This window comes from Amblyomma mixtum, chromosome 4 (assembly GCF_055824585.1).
Source record: "Amblyomma mixtum isolate Tamu chromosome 4, ASM5582458v1, whole genome shotgun sequence".
Lineage (NCBI taxonomy): Eukaryota > Metazoa > Arthropoda > Arachnida > Ixodida > Ixodidae > Amblyomma > Amblyomma mixtum.
In genome coordinates, this window is record NC_143015.1 from 112,189,219 (window position 1) to 112,204,541 (window position 15,323).

The window sequence follows — 15,323 nt, forward strand, 5'->3', positions numbered from 1 at the left end:
AACTTAAGCTGAACCCTCTTTGTTAGCCTCCACGTTTCTGCCCGACCTGACTTGCAAGGTTTACAGAATAATTCAGCGTTCCTTCGAACGAAAGGGAGATGTGGCAATATGCGTAAGGGAGCGGTTGGGAAATGTGGCAAGAAAAGTGGCAGATGAGGGAGTCCTCATACCACTCGCCAGGAGGGGTACGAAGACTCCCAGGAATCTATGAGTGTAAAGTAGAGAATGACCTTCTGCATACATGGGAATTAGCCCATTACGCTATCGCGTAATACCCTTAATTTGTACCCTCTTATTTTTATTTTCACTTGGCCGGGCACCATTTCATCAGGAGAGCGTAATCGCGATCATAATTGTTATCAAACTCATAAAAAAAATATCTGTGTACCCACCGATCGGCTCGAAGAGGTATAATCCCGAACTGCAGAAGACATCCCACCACGTGAGGGAACCACGACCTAAGAAGGAGAAAAACAGTATATTGAAACGAATAAAATAAAACCAATGAAAACATTGCATCTGGAGTGTGATAACACAGTTATGGCGTCCAACGCGTCGCTACGGGCCAAGAAATGGCGAGCGCTATGACGAATGAATCAGCAAACCCCTCGTTGTGCGCTGAGCAGCGAAAGAAGCTGCTCTCTCTCTGATTTCTTTTATGCCTTTCCTCACTGCTTGGTTCAGGTGCACACCGAGAGCGAAATAGTTACTGTTTCGTCCAAAACCAATTATGTCAGCTCCGCGGGACGCTAACCGGCGGCGGATGCCAACTATCTGCCCACTTGGAAACGCGGGCGAGAGCAGCAAGAAGTGCAGCAGCCGAAAGATCTGCCGTTATCTAGAGTTGTGGTTCGTGCTTGTTCTTGCTGCATGACTGAGGGGATTCGTTCCCTTAGATTTACTTCCCCGCGATGGGTCCTTCCTAGTTTCTAGTTACTGTAACTAACAAAGGAGGGCGTCGCAGCGACACGAGTGCCACGAACAGCGCCACTGCTGCACGCGCACACGGTTGATAACCCTTGCTCTTCGGCTGGGGAACTAGCGGGGTGACGCAAAGACGTTTCGGCGCGGCGCGCCGCTCTCCTTCAGCGAGGCGAGACCTTCTGGGATAATTTCCCCTCAAGTTCGTCCCGTCCGGCCTCGGAGCTTCTCCTCTGCCCTTGCGTAGGCCGACGTTCGCTCGTAACCTTGCTGGGGAGTCGGATGACCTTGATTCCTGAGCATATTTTGTTGCTAGCTGGCGTTATTGATGTTACCGCAATAAATGCCTTGTTTGTGTCAGCCAATGTGTTCTTTTGTTCGCACCTCACACCAAGGCTCGCCGTGATCGGCGTGCGTTCAGTAACGCTCACAATCACGGGGTCGGCTGTTTTGAACTGTGTCAGCTGTGGTTGAGCGGGGAGAACGTATTTATCCGCCTTAATACCCCCCCCCCCCCCCCCCCGTATGGCTACCATCTGTGAGTAGTTCTAGGAAGCTCCATGCCTTTTCTGCAATTCATTTCATGTTTACGACTTCTCAAAATGACGAAGTTGACTATCCTGAATATTTTTGCCCCAGCATCATACATCGTCGACTCTGACACTTTCACAGACTGCGTAAAATAAAGCCATTGTGTCATGCACTTAGCTCAAAGCATAGTCCACATTCAAAGACTATGGTCAAAGTTACCTTCTCTAGTTTAGCACCGCTATAATGCGTAGTGATTACAGTCAGCGGTGAGAGAGACTCCTGTGCAGACTGTGTCCATACCGGCAATATTCGTCATTACGCAACTACCGCGTTCATCGAGCCACCACGCAATGCAAGTGGTGTTGATATAGTGCGCATTTTAAGTGAATAGGGCCGGGCGTGTACGGGGAACGGCGAACTCATTGTGCATAGTTAGGAAAAGGTCGCCGGGGATCATGCACTGTCGGTGCGCACTATGAACTAAAAAAACACTCTTTGTCACACGAGATTCCTTTACGAAGCTATGAAATTCCACTAACATTAGATGCTCTCTGGTATTACGAGAATGTAATACCAGAGAGCATGTATCCGCCATCAGTGCGATAACTACTTGAGATCTGGCAATGAAAAATTAATGCAGGAGACTGCACAAGAGAACCTCAGGGAGTCATCCATGGAAGAAGGTTTAGTGGCATAAAAAAATCCTAGGCTTTCGTTCCGAGCCTTGCTGCTACCTGGTAAACATGGTCAAAGTCGTAGGCAATCCGAGCGCCTAAGCACAAATTTGTCCGAACATGGAGTTTTCCTCTCTGCTTTAGAAATTTCGTAATTCTCTCTGTATTCGAAAATGTGGGGCCTGGAGCCGAAAGATATAGAAATAATAAAATTTATGTTTATCATGTTTTAGAGCTACACTTATATCTAAAGCGTTCGAAAAAAATTCGGTCTTCGCAGACTTCTGGCGTCAGGAAGAAAAGCACAGACCGCATCCACGTCACCACCGATACGTTGCCGGCAATAGTGACTTTTTAACTACAAAACAGCGCTGCGACCGACGAAGAAAGAAGTCCCCTGTGGTCGCATAGCTGTTTTGGTGATAAAAAAATGTAACGACTAGCTCAGCTTTCCGTCTTGCTGAGGAAAAACGGTAATACTGAGCGCGACATTAGACACCTTTAGCATACCGTGTACCGTGGTACCGGTACCGGGGTACCGGGAGCTCGCGCGCAGCCAATGCGCGTGAGCTAATCGCCTCGACGGCGCGCGCCACGTACCCGGAAGCTGCACGCGCGCCTGCAGCATCGGGACCAATCAGCGCGTGCTCAGCGACGGTGCGGCAGCCCGCCCACCACCGGTGAACACGCGCTGGTTGGTCCCTGTTACGACACGCGCGCGCAACTGTAGGGTGCCTGGCGCCCTCGAGGCGATCCGCACATGCGCACTGATGGCCCGCGGACTTTGGGCTGTCCGGTAACAGTAACGGCAGCACGGTATGATAAAGGTATCTAATAAGAGCATAAGGCTGCCTGCTATGCTTCTCACGTTTCTTCCGGTGAGCCACCCGTTCCTGACGTCCCGGCCTCGTACCCACGTGACGACTGCACTCCAGACACACTGGACCTCTTCACACTGGGTCTTCCTCTGGCCACAGGCTGCCGCCGGTGCTTCGGAACAAAGCGATGCGCTTGTATTAGGAGAACATCAGCATTACAAACAATAATCAAATAAGGAAACATTCTGCTAGGACCACTTGATCGAAGCTTACAGCCAAAACATCATAGCCTGGCTACACCCACTGCAGGGCTAAGACCTCTTACATGTCTCCATGCCTCCCATTAGATTGATTAGGTCTACCCGTAAGTTCCTTTTTTTTTTAACTGAATGAAGTTGCCAGTCAGACGTGTATAGCCGATTCCCCTTTCCTTCATGACCACTCTGAAGATGTGCTCCTGTCACCTTTTGCACTTGTTTTGAAGAAAGCATACGCAGTTTTGCAACGATCACTTTTGGCACTGCGCATGTACAGACTGCGTCACCATGATATCCCGCCAAAGTTGTGCTCATACTGCTTGCAGATCTGCGTGGCTCAGCAAGACGCGGAACCATTTCCTGTACAGCTAGAAGCTACGACGAGGTGTCACTTTATATCGAGAGAGGTGTGCCAATCTAGCGCTATACACAGGGATGATGCAGGCTAAACAGTTAACCTCTGGTGGAAGCGGATAGCATGTGCGATGCCCTGGTGCGTTTGTATTGAGGCAGATTCTTGTTCAGCAAGCGGATTCTCACGCGCTCCCCAGAGGGCACCACATACTCGATGACGGCAAAAAGTAACTGCAGAAAACGATCTTTGTGTGCGTAGCCGCTTCCAGTAGACACGATGCAATCAATAAATGTAGTGGTAACCGATTGTGTTGATAATTCAGGAAAAAGCTTTCGCGGGTTTTACTAGTTCTTGCAGCGCTTTTTCTACTGTCATTTTTGTGAACTGAAAAAATCTGTATAGGTTCCTATGCGTCCGCAAATAGGATTACGACACGTTTGGCTTGGCTTTGTAGGATTAACATGCCCTGCGACTCAGGATATGCGGGACGTCGTACTGGAGGGCTGTGGAAATTTCGAACACATGGCGTTCTTTAACGTGCCCTAACATCCGCACAGTATAGGGGTCTCGACTCTATTGAAATTTGACAGCCGAGACCGGGGACGAGCCCACGTCTTTCGGGTCAGCATTCGAGTGCCATAACCACTGAGGCACCTCGGCGGATTTGTCACGGGTTCGACTCCGCCCACGGAAGTCTCATTCCAATGGAGGCGAAATGCTAGAGGGCAGTCTGCTGTGCGATGTGCACGCTATAAAGAACGCCAGGAGGTCGAAATCATCCGGAGCTCTCTACTACGGCGTCCCTCATGAGCTTAGTCGCTTTGGGACATTAATCCTATAAGGCTAACTCAAATGTGCCATAATCCTTTATGCTGACCCATACTAACTTGCACATGCTTCGCAACAGAAATGTTTGCAAATATTTTGCAACAATACAGCTTTTATATTTATTGCTTCTGGTACCAGCAGTGTTTGTGCATCAAGCAAATAGGAAAGTTTTCAGTGCGACTATCCTTTCAAATTTGTGTTGCTCTTCGTTGCACCCTGCGTTATTGGCTTGCGTAGACAAGAGGGCTCCTTCCCTGAAGCTGGACGCTGCCCAAAGCAGTTCTCGCTGTCAGAGGCGGCGACAATTTCATTCCGCAACACTGGCTAATGGACTTCACGTTATCGGTGTATACGACTGCTCTCGAAAGCAGCCGCATGGCAAAGGCAAATGGTTTTTTTTTTTGACATCTGCGCTCACACACTTCACGTGATGACTGATGACAGAGCATTGACGGGTGACCTTGCAGTTTCAAGTGCTTCTTAGAAGTTCCCACTCAGCAGTTGGACCCACACTATTGTCGGATGCAACTTAAGTCTGCAGTGGAGCTCCGCCCGCATCCAGGACCGCCGTACTGAATACCTTCATGACAAAAAGTTGTCCGTTGTTGTTAAAACTTTTCTTGTTGCCTGAACAAGAAGCTAATCACAAGAAAAAAATTAAAAGCTCTCGACTCATGACAGCTGGATTGAAGTCAAACACTAAAAAGCTAATTTCAGTGACTCTTGTGATTGGCAAGCGAACGAATACAGGACGCCGCAGACCGCGGCCCAATGTGAACAATGTAACTGCTCTTTTTTTTTTAAATTGTATCCTTCCATAGAAGCCAATCTGCATATTATTCTTGCCATACACTGGGAAGCAGGTCTTCATGGCTTGGAAGACTTTGAAATTCATTCCGTGTAAATTTTATTCCTCAAGATACCCGTGTACTGACTGTGCCACGCCAGTGCCCGTTAAAGAACCCCAGGTGGTCGAAATTTCCGGAGCCCTCCACTACGGCGTCTCTCATAGCCTTAGTCGCTTTGGGACGTTAAACCCCATAAACCAATCCTCTAGTTACTGCCCTCCAGCTGTCCGGTTTTGCGTTGGTTGGTTTGCCTGAACAGACTTATTCCCTCATTAGTTTCAATAATAACTCACTGTTCTATTCGCACAATCGTCAACACCACTTTAGTCTCGCTTTTAATCCTGCTGCAGTGTTCATGATTTCAGGCCCTCAGATAAGCGCAGCTATTCCTCCTCCGAGTGACTTAGCAAAAAGCATGTTACTGGGACGGTTTCCAGTAACCCTTACGCAATCCTTTTTTCCGTTCAACCCTGAATATGCCTCTCGTAGACCTGCAATGAAAAACAGCCGAGATATTCTGTAACCTTACTTAACGCGTATTCCACCCGTGTCTTCTATTGGGGATGAAGAGTGCAGTCTGGAGATTATAATGCGAAAGCTTTTATTGGCTCATCAGTGGCGTTCGTCCGACGAGAGAGATCCGTAGCCAATCCAACACTATCCGCATAGCAATACATGCATGGGCTAAAGTGGCTAAGCATTCCTTTCTTGGCAAAAAAACTAATAAAACACATTTAAAAACTCTTAAAGAAAAAGAATAAAAATAAAAAGCAATAAAAATAGGAGACAGAAATAAGCAATAAATAATAACAAACATACACCTTTCCCCTAAGGCTTCCCTGGTCGCTGCCATATTGGTCACAGGACTGTCCTGAGCACATCGCGCAGTGGCAGTGGAAACGGTTTCCAACAGTCCAGAGAGGAGGCGTTTTGGCAACTCCCTCGCCCAATGGAAAGGTATGCCAAGGTAACGACATAAAAGAAAAAAAATTGCGGGCACAAAGAGAGGACAGGATAAAGCTTACGCATTTCCGCTCTTAAGCAGGTTCAATTGCCATCTTCTAATTTATTCTCGCCTCAATATATGCGCCCCCCCGGCACCTAAATTGCCCTCACTTTTCCTGAGCAGCGACTGCCAATGCACACTGCTAGTTTGCTCTTTCCAATCGCAGTCTTAATCGCTAGCTTTAGACAAAAATGTAGCATGGTGTTCATAAAACACCTACTGCTTTCAGCCGCTGGCTTGGACTCTGCATCCCGACTAGCACAGGACGGAAGAGACACCAGTGGCCAAACCTCCGAAGGACGTTGACACATCCAATGCGGCGATGCACCCTGCGGAGATCATACTTACGTGCATGAACAGCTCTACGTTGTCGCTAACCACTCTGCCATTTAGTCAGCTGCAAACACCACGGTTCTCGGCATGAACTTTTTGCATGCTGAGCTAAGTTGTTGCATTTAGTTTCTATCAATTGTCAGGGCCTGTGTTTGGGTTAGTTCGTTTTCCACGTGGTACAAAAGTTGGCGCAAAGAACAGGGCGACGGAAGACGCTACTTCCAACCCCAGTGTGTTCTCTTGCGTCCTTCATTTGCTACATAGGTGAATGCGGATTATGAGGAAGCTGGAGAAAGCCTCTAAAGAATGATATTGTATTACACCTAACTATTATCTACAGTGCTCCGGTGTTATGCCGGGGGTTTCAGGGAAGTCTTTAATCTCAAAAACAGTTTTTTTAGCTAAAAAATGGTTTTCTGCATGGTATTAGTATTGTAGGCGGACACCAGAGAACAGGTGAATCACCTTAAGTAGCAAGCCGGCTAACCAATTTTCAATAACTAGCTAATTTCTAATAATCAACTATTAAAGTTAGGCGCCTTATTGCAATTAGATCTGCAAACTTCAAAAAAAAAACCACCTAGGCACCAATAATTTCACAAGGGCCAAAAGAGACGAGGAGACAATGGATAGGCGCCGGTCTGTTGTCTGCTCGTCTCTTTTGTCCTTGAAGTTATTTGCGCCTAGGTGGTTCTTTTCATAAATTTCAAGATGCAAAACAAAATAGCCCGTCAACAAGCCTTACTGTGCAATTAGATATTTGTAGCCAATCTTTAAACTTGGCTTAACGAAGTTAAAACCTTATGATGTACCATGTCTACCGAAGGTACACAATGGTGGCTGTAGCTCGTTCTTTCAACTTGACGGTGGACCTTTGACAGTTCACCTTAGATAGATTTCGTCGAGACGTCAACGTAGGGCGGATATTTAAAACGCCGCGTAGCCGGGCTTGCCTCATATGGAAGAAGAGTCGGTACCGTCTGCCTATCTATACCACAGCTATCGCTCGACTTCTGAGTACAGCTGTGGTTAAACCCTGCCTAGCTTGTTAAGGCAGACATGCATTCCTGGCCTCGAGCTTGCTCTTTTCGTGTACGTGTCCGGCACCTCGCCTTTGGGGCAGTCTTTGGGGCTAGATGGATGGGCATTGGTTCGTTGCTGCACGGTGCTACGCGGCCTCTTGAGCAAAGCTAAAACTTGGCGTTAAGCTTTCCCAATGTACAGGAAAGAGGCCAGCATTTTGAAGGCCTCGAAGAAAAACAAAAAACGATTGAATATCTGAAAACCTTAGGAAACACACAATTGCCTCGATAGGAAACACACCTCCGCAAAAAAAAAATACGCTCACGTGTTACAAGATGAACAAAGATTAAGCGTCAGGCAAAGATTAAGCGTCATTAATTGGCAGTTAATTAATGCGCCAACAGAATGTGAAGTGAACAATCGCGTAGCAGAATGCAGCACTCAGGCTTTCGCCTTTCACCACTTTAGCCGCAAAGGTTCCTAGTAATTTAAAGTAAAGATCTCAAAACATAAATATGTGTCTGTACTCCTTTAAGAGGGCTAAGCGATAGCGTTAATTGATGGTGTGCCTGGGTTGCGACAGAAGGGACGGAGGTTCGATTGCAGCACCTGAGAAACCAGTTTTTCTGTAAAGCGATATGGCCTGGCGCTGACGTCACGACCCAGTTGACCAACCATGATTTTCCTGTCACAACGACGGTAATCGCTGGGTTTTCAGCCAAACTACACTTTTATATCCATGGAGTTAAAAAGGGGCTAGTCAGTTAGCTGGACAGCAGAGTAGATTCACACCCCCCGCCCAGTCCTGCAACGTGAATGGTAGCAACCTTTGAATTTACCTTGCCTCTTCTCTTTCTTACCCTTCATTTCAAAAACTTTTTTCCCTCTCTTTCTCTGAATCGGGTGCTGGCCGGCATGGTTCTCAAGGCCGCGACCATCGTGATCAAATGTAGCACAGACACTGCCGAAAATAATCTGTGAACTTACAGACCGGGTCGAGGACAGCGGTTCCGGAGCAAAGGGGTCCATCCCGTCGATTGAGGAAAAGTGGGGATTGTGATTGTGAGCGGAGGCGGGCCCCGGCGCAGAACGACCGCTGCGGAAGAACGAAAGCGAATAAAATTAAAAGGAAATCTTAATACATCTATCTGCGCATAATCTGATGCATAACACTAATACATAATACACCTGTCGTCCGGAGGCACGGTTGGCTTGACTAAATTTGCCCCTTCTCGGGGGCATATTGTAAACGTTGGCCAGCTTTTGCTACATGCCACACGAAACACGTGTACTCCCCTGAACGGGCCACCTGAAGAAGGCGATGCCCCGAAAAAGACGACGCCCTGAAAGATACGACTTCTTTGTAGAGCATGAGCCGCCGCGGTGGCTCGGTTGTTATGGGGCTCGACTGCTGACGGGAAAGACGCGGGTTCGATCCCTGTAGGGAAGCTCTCTTTCCGATGGGGGCAAAATGCTAGATGACCGTGCGATGTCAATGCACATAAAGAACTCGAGGCAGTTGTATTTATCTCTGGAGTAGTAAGAGAGTTGTTGGAAGGGTCGGTGAGCTGTGCTTCAGAGACTTTTTGTAAGGAGCCAACTGGAAGAATGAACAGGAGTGTCGCTCATTAATAAAACATATTTGACTTTCTGAGACGATAACAAGTTTGACAGAAACAATGCATCTTTATTGTTTCATTTTGTCTATACATGGAAAGAAAAATGATTAATGTTAAAAGATCAGAGGGAGACAGCGTGGGTGAAGGAACAAACGGGAAATAATGACATCTTGGTCGAAATCAAGAGGAAGAACGGGGCTTGGCATATAATGCGAAGGCGAGATTAGTGCTGGTCCTTAAGGGTAACGGAGTGGATTCCAAGAGAAGGCAAACGTATAGCAGGGGGCGGCAGAAAGTTAGGTGGGTGGATGAGATTATTAAGTCTGCGGGGAACGGGGTAGGAACTGGCGAATGAAGGGGTTAATAATTTGACAGACATGAGAGAAGCCTTTGCCCTGCAAAGGCCTAATCAGGCCGATGGTGGTGTTGGTAATGTCGGTATCACGTGCCTGTAAGCTTGTATTATGTATATATTTGTATTTTTTGATACATTTTAAAGTCAACGACGCTTTTTTGTACAGTGCATTCTATGCTCATTACTTGATACGCTGCTTGCGATGGCATACTGAGGCCAAGCAATGGAAAAATTGTCCATTATATTAGACAAGAGATACGCAGGCAGCCGAGGAACGAGGTTCAATGCCGTTGAAACCTAATTCTCAGCTATTTCAAAAAACTATGCTGCTGTCTAGTCAGTGCGCCCAATTTGGCATTGCTTTTTTTCTCTAGAGAAGCTGTTATAAACATCGGATTTAGTTAGAGCATATACTGTGGCGGTCACAATAAAGCAGTCCAAATCACTCGGAACTTACAGAGGTCGGAAAGTGCTGAACCCACACTAGCGCTATTAACAATGGAACCAGAACACGCACACCCAATTCTGGACAAAATCATTTTTAAACAAGAAACTTTCTATGAACGCAGTTTTTTTTTTCATTCGATGAAATATTTCACCTTAACAATCAATATATCCGCACACAACCCGACAGCAGTATTGCATTTTTTTTTGTGCACCATCGTCTTTGCCCTCGCGAAAGCATTCGCCATTGGTTTTTTATGGCAGCGTTAACTGTTCGATGTGATCGGCGGTGAAACCCTTTAAAAGAAAAAAAATATTGCTACGTATCAGAAGAATGGAGCATTAACTGAAATGTCTCCCTAACAGTGTCTTGCAATTTCCAAATTTTCAAAATTTTTTCTCGGGGAATGCTGGACAAGTATAACCACACTTCTGGGAGGACATCGGGCTCTGTTGTTTCATTAAGTTCGAATTGGAGCTAAAAAAGAAGGCGCCAACGTCACCGGCGGTGCGTTGCGCATGCACGACTACAAGAGCGCAAAGCCATCAGCAATGCTCCTTGTGTTGAGTTTTGTAGCGAAAGCTACATTGGCCATGAACTTGCGATTTCGCTGTGGCGGTGCTCCGAGGAGGCACAGAGACCAACCTTGAGCCGTTGCCTAGCAACCGCCGCAGCTGGCGGACGCCGCGCGCTCGCCACGCCATCTGGCGTGACCTCACACCATGGGCCTCGCCGCGGAGCCTCCGCAGCCGTTTGGTATGACGTCACACCGCTTGCCTCGTCGTCGCGCTCGCTTTCGCTACGTGTATCGTGGCATAACCGAGGTAAGCCACTGCCCATTTTTCTTGCGGGCCCCTTACGTGCTCAGGCTCTTGGGATTCCTGTGCTGGAATGGACCCACATGACGGCTGCACTCAAGGCATACTGGACACCCGACTCCGTTGTCTTGATACACGGTCTTCACTGTGGCTGGCACATCGGAAAAAAGCGATGCATTGGTATAAGGAAAACAATATTGACAGCCAAAAGAACAATCGAATGAGTAAATTTCCTACTAGTATATCCTGAGTGAAGGGTACAGATATAGTCAGATACAACTTCAGTCCGCAGTGAAGCTCCGCCCACATTCACCCTCCGCGCACAGAATTCCTCCACGACGAAAAAGAAGTCCACTGCATAAACTTTTCTTGTTTTCTAAACACGAAGTTTAAGAGAAGAAAAAAATTACGAGCTCTAGAAGTTTGATACGTGAATTGTTTTATATAGTCAAACACTAAAAAGTTGATTCCGTTTACTGTTGCGGTTAACCAGCGGTAACACACAGGATGCCGGGGAACGCAATAGGAACCCGTGTGCTGTGCGATGTCCGTGTAAAGCTCCCCAGGAGGTCGAAATTCTTTCCACTGCGGCACCTCTTTCTTCCTTTCTTAGCTCACTCCCTCCTTTATTCCTTCCCTTACGGCATGGTTCAGGTGTCAGCCGAAATGTGATAGAAACGCTGCGCCGCTTCCTTTCTTCAAGAACCAATTTTCAATTTTCATTTGGAGACTACTGCATTCCCATAGATTCTTGCGTGTCTTGAACGAATTCCAAGAGTGAGAGCACAGGTGTAGACGGGTGAGAGGAGCAGGCACAAGCAGAGAACACACTCTGCTGAAGACACAGTGCATTAATCTAACGCGCGATACATAATGCACCATTGAAAAAATACCTCTAAGAAACACTTTCGATGGTGCCTCTGATATTAGCGTGCTGCTGATGCTCCTTAAATAGTAGTACCAGTGCAGTTCACACACGCGGTAGATTACTGCAACTGCACCGCCGAAATCTTTTCGTAGTGTTTGTCTGCTATTTGTGCTCCGATTAGGTCTATGAGATCGAGTTATACGTTCAAATCTATGTGAAAATCGATGTTCCTCTTAGCGCTTCGCCATTCCATTCCTATACACTGACAAGCTGCGGCGAATCTGACGCTGAAGCAATCAAATCCCGTTACGCTCGCCACTCCTTCCGAGCTCATTCATCAGCTAGCGCCCATCACAAAGTTAACAAAGGTTCCTAATACGCAGCCCAGAACGACGCACTTAAAACACTTACCCCCTTGCACATGCATCACGGAAGTCTCGGTGCCACTAGCGCCAGAGGCAGCCTAGTCCCAGTCAGAGAAGCAGGTTTTTGCGGCTGCTTCTCTTGACGACGCCGTATCCAAAACGCCGGTGCGCCCTGCGAAGACCATGGATGCCCACGTCACTAGGTGCACGCAACACCAAACAGGCAGAGGCTACCCGCGGTCCCTCCAAAGTAAGGAACAAGTTTCGATGTCTGGGGCGCTGCAACGGCGAGGCCTGAAATTTCTTACCCAAAACAATAAACAACCTAGTTTTTTCGTAAGGTCTGAGGCTCTTCCGTACTCCATTCTGTATGAAAAAATTCGCTTGCATATATTTAGAATATTTTTACTCTTTTACAAAGGACCCACATGACGACTGCACTTTGAGACAATACTGGGCACCGGACTCCGTTGTCTTGACAAAGGGTCTTCGCTATCGCTGGTGCTTCTGAACAAAGCGATGCATCGTTATAAGGAAAACAGAAAACATTATTGACATCCAAAAGAACAATCGAATGAGCAAACTTTCTACTAAGTTTGGTTTCTTTTGGTTTGTGGGGTTTAACGTCCCAAAGCGATTCAGGCTATGAGGGACGCCGTAGTGGAAAGCTCCGGAAATTTCGACCACCTGGGGTTCTTTAACGTGCACTGACATCGCGCAGTACACGGACCTCTAGAATTTCTCCTCCAAAGAAATTCCAGCTGCCGCCGCCGGGATCGAACCCACGTCTTTAAGGTCAGCAGCCGAGCACCATAACCACTGAGCCACCGCGGCGGCACTTTCTACTAAGTATATCCTGAGTGAAGTGTACAGCTACAGGTCGGATACAACTTAAGTCTTCAGTGAAGCTCCGCCCGCATTCAGCCTCCGCGCACAGAATTCCTCCGCGACGGAAAAGTAGTCCACTGTATAAACTTTTCTTGTTTTCTAAACAAGATGCTTATCACAACAAAAAAAAAATTACGAGCTCTAGAAGTTTGATACGTGGATTGTTTGATATAGCCAAACATCAAAATAGCTGATTTCGTTTACCGTTGCGGTTAACCAGCGGAGCAATAGAGGATGCCGTGGATCGCGGCCCATTGTTAGGAGCTGCTGTTAAGTTGCATTCTACTGAAGAGCAGGCTCTTAGACATCTGCTTAAGCAATGAGGTCAGACTTTACCCAACTTTCAAAAGTAGGCTTTTTGAGTTATAATGGCGCTTTTTTCGGCATAACATTGTCACGGGTTTAGCACATCAGAATACAGCTCAGACGTGGTAACTAGCAGATTTATTAACTGATATTGATTAGTTAGCTTTTTAACTTTTATCGTTAGCCTGCCTAATTTATGAGAGGCGTGTAGCCCACCGCAAGCAATATCCATATCAGTTTTTAGAATTTCTCCAATGCAGTTACGCTCTGCGCTGTGATCCAACAAACTTTGGCCATTTCGACGAGTTGTGTGCATTGGAGACGTTGTTTTGCCTGCAAGCTTCTCGAAATGGCGTGTATCTTAGCGCGATGTAGGCAAAATTTGTTGGGTCACAGCGTCGAAGGTAAGCGCGTTTTCTAAATTCTAAAAACTCTTAGGGATAATACTTACGGGGGGCTACACACCTCTCAATAATTAAGGAGTTAATAGCGATTGTTAAAACGTTGACAATTCAATATTAGTAACCAGCCCGCCAGTTAGCACGCTAGTTAGCTGATAGCTGTTTTCACAGACGGTAATGTGCACCTACCATGAACTGCAAATAAGACCACATTAGACGATTAATAGAAGGCGCTCGTCTTCCTAGCCGGAGTAACCCGGTTCGAACCCGACCCTGGTGGCCGCGTTTCGATAGAGGGGGAACCGAAAAGGCACCTGTGTGCTGTGCGACATGTGGTCGAAATTATTTCCGCTACAGAACCTCTTTCTTCCTTTCTTCTCTCATTCCCGCCTTTATTCCTTACCTTAAGGTATGTTTGTTCAGGTGTCCGCCGAAATGGGATTCAAATACAACGCTATTTCCTTTCCTCAAGAAACAATTTTCAATTTCCATTTGGAGAAAACTGCATTCCCACAGATGCGTGTCTTGAGCGAATTCCACAGTGGAGCAGTGACGTAGACGGGTGAGAGGAACAGACACAGGCAGAGAACACACAGCGCTGAAGAAGCAGCGCATTATTCTAATGCGCGATTAAAAAATTTCTCGAAGAAACTCTTTCGGTGGTGTGTCTGATATTTGTGTGCTGCTGATGCTGCTTAAAGCTGCGCTGAACAGCAATCTGAACTCATGTTTTTACCGCCGGAACTCGATCTACGCGTTCCGAGCGTTCTTAGAAACTTCCAATTAGCCCTGTGCGGCCGGTTTCCCTAATTCAAATCCGATTAAACTTCCCGGCTTCGGCCTCTTTCTTTACTTCCCCGCAGACGGTGGGAGGAGTCGACCAACCTTTCAACCAGTCCCGTGGCAAATTGCTGCTCTGCCGTCGGCGGAGTGGCACGTAGTGATCGGCGAAAGCAAGGAGTCCACGCGTATATTTATATTCGTGGGCCTAATTTGCAGCTATGTAGTCTCTGACTAGACCTCTTTATTCACGGACTCCTAAAAAAACAAAATAAATTTACTTAGCAGCACCAGTGCAGTTGGAACGCGTGCTCGAATACCACCACTGCACAAACGAAATCTTTCTGTACTGTTTCTCTGCTATATCTGCTCCGATTAGGTCTGTGAGATCGAGTTATACGGTACAATCTATGTTAATATAGATGTTGGTCTTAGTGCTTCGCTGTGTCATTCCCATACACTGACAAGATGGTCGCTGCGCCGAATCGGCGCTGAAACAATTTAATCCCGTCATATTTAACCCATCTTCCGAGCCTATTCATCAGCTAGCACCCATCGTAAACTTGACAGATATTCCTAATACGCAGCCCAGAACGACGCCCTTAGCACACTTACTGTTTTGCAGCATGAAGCGCAAAAGATCCACCGCGATTACCGCCAGAGGCGGCCTAGTCATATGCAGAGAAGCCGGTTTCCAGGCTGCTTCTCTTGACGACGCCGCATCCAAAACTCCGGTGCTCCCTGCGATGACCATGGATACGCACGTCACTAGCTGCACGCAACGCCAAACAGGCAGAAGGTATACCCGCGGTCCTTCCAAAGTCAGGAGCAAGTTTCGATGTATAGGGTGCAGCAACGGCGAGGGCAGAAATTTCTTCCCCAAA

The 15,323-nt window shown here is 47.2% G+C and overlaps 1 protein-coding gene across 34 annotated transcripts in view; it reads right to left on the reverse strand.

Moving 5' to 3' along the window:
- The window catches only part of LOC149347898 (uncharacterized), a 483,015-nt gene that overhangs the window by 222,394 nt on the left and 245,298 nt on the right, over positions 1 to 15,323 (reverse strand). Inside the window, exons 13-16 of one of the 34 annotated variants that reach the window (XM_089587638.1) lie at positions 8,582 to 8,690; positions 6,459 to 6,567; positions 2,995 to 3,116; positions 393 to 458 (exon numbers count right to left, since the gene is read on the reverse strand). The exons of 32 other annotated variants lie outside the window; for them this stretch is intronic. In XM_089587638.1, the coding sequence (XP_089443764.1) occupies positions 393 to 458; positions 2,995 to 3,116; positions 6,459 to 6,567; positions 8,582 to 8,690 (406 nt within the window). The remainder of the gene's footprint in view (positions 1 to 392; positions 459 to 2,994; positions 3,117 to 6,458; positions 6,568 to 8,581; positions 8,691 to 15,323) is intronic. One more of the 34 variants, XM_089587633.1, reaches the window with a different exon arrangement.